General features: G+C 39.6%; 1 protein-coding gene across 1 annotated transcript in view; it reads right to left on the bottom strand.

The window, feature by feature from the left end:
• Window positions 1–2810, bottom strand: part of cad (homeotic protein caudal) — a 12688-nt gene extending 9878 nt beyond the window's left edge. The window contains exons 1-3 of the mRNA XM_018032561.1: window positions 2748–2810; window positions 2013–2526; window positions 1689–1766 (exon numbers count right to left, since the gene is read on the bottom strand). Coding sequence (XP_017888050.1) covers window positions 1689–1766; window positions 2013–2526; window positions 2748–2810 — 655 coding nt within the window. The remainder of the gene's footprint in view (window positions 1–1688; window positions 1767–2012; window positions 2527–2747) is intronic.
• Window positions 2811–4635: the final 1825 nt, after the last annotated feature.

The raw sequence follows: 4635 nt of genomic DNA, 5'->3' as shown, positions 1-4635 counted from the left end.
CAAAAGGATTTCATACGAAATGTGACAGACTTTGATATGAAAATCGCTGGCTAGCTAATATACAATGAAATTCAATAGAATATTAGTAGTACTTTATATTAAAATTAGGAAGAAGTAGAATAAAATCGAATGACAAGAGAGTTTCATACGGAATGTGACAGACTTTGATATGAAAATCGCTGGCTAGCTAATATACAATGAAATTCAATAGAATATTAGTAGTACTTTATATTAAAATTAGGAAGAAGTAGAATAAAATCGAATGACAAGAGAGTTTCATACGGAATGTGACAGACTTTGATATGAAAATCGCTGGCTAGCTAATATACAATGAAATTCAATAGAATATTAGTAGTACTTTATATTAAAATTAGGAAGAAGTAGAATAAAATCGAATGACAAGAGAGTTTCATACGGAATGTGACAGACTTTGATATGAAAATCGCTGGCTAGCTAATATACAATGAAATTCAATAGAATATTAGTAGTACTTTATATTAAAATTAGGAAGAAGTAGAATAAAATCGAATGACAAGAGAGTTTCATACGGAATGTGACAGACTTTGATATGAAAATCGCTGGCTAGCTAATATACAATGAAATTCAATAGAATATTAGTAGTACTTTATATTAAAATTAGGAAGAAGTAGAATAAAATCGAATGACAAGAGAGTTTCATACGGAATGTGACAGACTTTGATATGAAAATCGCTGGCTAGCTAATATACAATGAAATTCAACGCTAGATAAATATTCATTCTTCATTCAAAATCAATGTCGTCTCCCAAAATATTATCAAACTTCGATGTGTAATTTGAATTTGAAACCGAAGCGTCTAGGCAAGCTATCACAGTAGTTCTAGTTGCATCATTCCAACCGTCAGATTCTTTAAAATTTCAAAGTGTTCTTCAGTGATTGGTGATTGTTGTATTGACCGAATTAGGAATTCAAGGAATAATGGGGTGACATTGCGGGGCCTTCGCGACGCACTCAACGCTCCATTAACACGCGGGTCTTATCGAGCAATAAAAACGTTTTAATTCGTCGCATGGATCAGTCGAACCATCGATTAATTTAATTCTGGCAATTAGGATTGACGAATCGTCGTACGAGAGTCAATCTTTTCATTACACGCGGAGGTATAGATACTTGATGCGTTTAGCTTAAATATTTAATAAACCACCACCCGTTTATTTCAACAGTGAAACTACCAATGGTAACATGCATACGTAATATTATATCCACAAAACCATAAAAAATCGAGCAGTTCAGAAAAATGAACAAATTTAGAAAATATCTCGCGAATGAATGAATATTATAATTAGACAGCGGATTTTATGCATTCATAACAAAATGGAATCGATAAAAATGATTAATACTGCGCGTAATGTATGAAACAATTTAAAATATCAAAAATTGGATATTTCAATGTTGAAACCGTTATTCCTCCGTAGACATCGACTATGTTATTTTTTCAATGTACTACTTTCAGTATTCTCAGCGTTCGTATCATTGGATTTGTCTTAATACAGGAAATACATGAAAATTCATCATTTTACAATTGCAGACAATGCTCTCAGAAATTGACGATCAACTGGAGGACTAAACTGACATAAAAGACCAGTCTTAACGTACAAGAGACACAGAAACTGAAATTCATAATTAATTGAGAGAACAAATTGACTCACCTGCATTCGGCTTGCCCTGATAAGCGGTCCTCCTCATCCACTCATAAGGGCTCCTCATCTGTGCTGGCCTCATAGGTGCCGCGGGCATCTGAGGCATCGGCGGCATCGGAGGTGCCGGAGGCATCGGAGGCGCCGGTGCCATCGGAGGCATCGGGGGCGCCGGGGGCATCGGGGGAGCCTCGGGCATCGGAGGAACCTCGGGCATCGGGGGAATCTCTGGCATCGGAGGAACCTCGGGCATCGGGGGCGCCTGGGGCATCGGGACCTCCGGTAATTCCTGAAGTTCCGGGATCGCTGGGGAGGCAGATGGCTCCGGAACAATGTTATTTACATTGTTATTAACGTGGGAACAACTTGCACCGGCGTTGTTGCCCCTACTGTGGCTCGACGATGATGTGCTCGGCGTGCTAGGTTTGCTGGCTTCGCCGCTGCTGCCGCTCATCGCCGGACTAATCTGTCCGCGGTGAACATTGTTGTTTACGCCGTTCGCGTTGTTCGCGTTGCCCGCACCCCATTCAGGCATCTGCTGGTACGGCTGCGGATGCTGTTGATATTGGATGTGGGCGTACGGATGGCCATACACCATTTCGGCGCGGTTTCGGCGTTGCTGGCAAGGGGCCCGGTGCGCCGCTTGCGGTTGTCCATAGCCGGCGTACCAATAATGCTGGGGAGCGTCTTCGGGAGCCGCGTTCTCCGGATGTTGCTGCTGCTGCTGCTCTTGCTGCTGCTGCTCTTGCTGCTGCGCCTGCTGCTGCATCATCTGCTGTTGTTCAGCAGCTTGTTGCTGCCGGAACGATCCCAACGGATTGTAATGTGAGACCATACTTGCGATGGTCGTCTGTCCAGTTCACGGGACGCACTTATCACTGGAACTGCACCACTGGCAACCGATTCGTGCAAGAAACAACCGCGTTTCGAAGAACGTCTTTGGTTGAATAACACACAACTTACACGACCGGATCAACACGGGAGCGACGGCGAGTTTCCTATCGTAGGAACTCAGAGTCTGCCGCGATCTCACTGAGTTGTTAACACCATGGATGCACCAAGCGAACTAACACTTAGGGCATGTTCTTCTAACCGATGCCCGTTCTTCACTTGCGGACAGAAAGCCTTCCTCATCCAAGCTCGTCCGGAGAGCAGAGGCTACTGACGAAGTCTCGAGTGGCTGCCGTGAGTTTTGTAGAGGCGAGTGACTGGGTGTCTATGATGACCGAAGGGTGCGTCTATTGTTAAGACGCCAGAGTCCGCCTACGACCCGGTATCTCATCCCTACTCTGTTTGGAGGTCGACCAATCACAAGGTAGACTAGGTTGTAATGGCGCTCCAAGCGGTGTTACCCGACGGACGAAGATATCGCTGACCGATAAAAAAATCCCCGGAAGGCGGCTCCCCGGCACTGAGCTTCCCTCACCGACTCGCGGGATAGACAACATTTTTCGCGCCCGTCGCGCTTTTAACCGCGCGCCTGTCACACGTTATGGAAATGTTACCTCGCGTACACTCTCGCTCATAAACGTCGCTGCATAAACGATTAAAATAAGTTATTAACGATACTGTATATTAAACTTAGTGAAAAATTAAACTTAAATTTAACTTAGTGAAATTACATAGAATGGCAAGATGCATCTATTTCATATTACAATTCAAATTCAATGAAATCAAAGTAAATTTTTGATAGAAGTATTAAATGTAGAACGATGACAAAAGGATTTCATACGAAATGTGACAGACTTTGATATGAAAATCGCTGGCTAGCTAATATACAATGAAATTCAATAGAATATTAGTAGTACTTTATATTAAAATTAGGAAGAAGTAGAATAAAATCGAATGACAAGAGAGTTTCATACGGAATGTGACAGACTTTGATATGAAAATCGCTGGCTAGCTAATATACAATGAAATTCAATAGAATATTAGTAGTACTTTATATTAAAATTAGGAAAACGTAGAATAAAATCGAATGACAAGAGAGTTTTATGTGAAATGTGAAATGCTTTGATACGAAAATCGCTGGATAGTTAATACACAATAAAACTTAATAGAATATTTGCAGCATTTTATGCTAAAATTAGCAAAAAGTAGGATAAAATGGGATGACAAGTGGATTTCATGTGAAATGCGATATCCTTTGATAGAAACATATCAAATGATACTTGTAATACAAACAAGAAATTATAAAATCGATGAATAGCTGATAAAGAGTACAGTTGAATGTGATGTACTTTATATTACAATCGAAATTCAGATATCAAATTAAACTCGCAATAAAAATACGGTAAATGTCTCAATTTCTAAGCTGTACATCAAACTGTAAAAATGCGGCAGTAAACAGAAATTCTTACGTGAGCAGAAACTGAGACATTTACTAAATTTTTATTCAAATTCCTAAAGAAGAATCACTGCATTTCTCTCAGTCAGTCAACTGAAGTTCTTATGATTCTCTACCGCACACATATGCTTACTACATAAAGAATTACTATAATTTATTGCTTATCGTACATGACTATCGATCTACCTATAATCTCGTCTATGATTATTTTTATAATCTACAATCGTTTGTGAATTTTCCGTCAGTCTATAAACGTTGTGTAGTATGTAACTTATGAACAAGAGTGTATCCGCGACCTATGAAGAAAATTTATGCGAGAACCTCGAGGCCGTTGGATTTCATCGCGCTTTTATCTTGATAGTACAGTTGCCAATTGCAGATTTCTATTTTTTACTATTCGCTAATATTTTTATTCTACGTAGCCGTATTTCAATTCTCCCGTAAATGTGATAGCTTGGCTTCACGATATCGTACCTGATACGTTATTATAATGAATGTAATAAAACAATCTTATACATAAATCTGCGATAAAACGTACAAAATACAGAATAATTATTAATTAACTGACTAACAAACTTCTTTGAACTTGAAAGCTGATTTAATGATTAAATA

Source organism: Ceratina calcarata, unplaced genomic scaffold (assembly GCF_001652005.2).
Source record: "Ceratina calcarata isolate Rehan_Ccalc_2016 unplaced genomic scaffold, ASM165200v1 scaffold586.2, whole genome shotgun sequence".
Classification (NCBI taxonomy): domain Eukaryota; kingdom Metazoa; phylum Arthropoda; class Insecta; order Hymenoptera; family Apidae; genus Ceratina; species Ceratina calcarata.
Note: the sequence above shows the minus strand (reverse complement) of the source record. Positions and strands in the feature narration are given on the sequence as shown.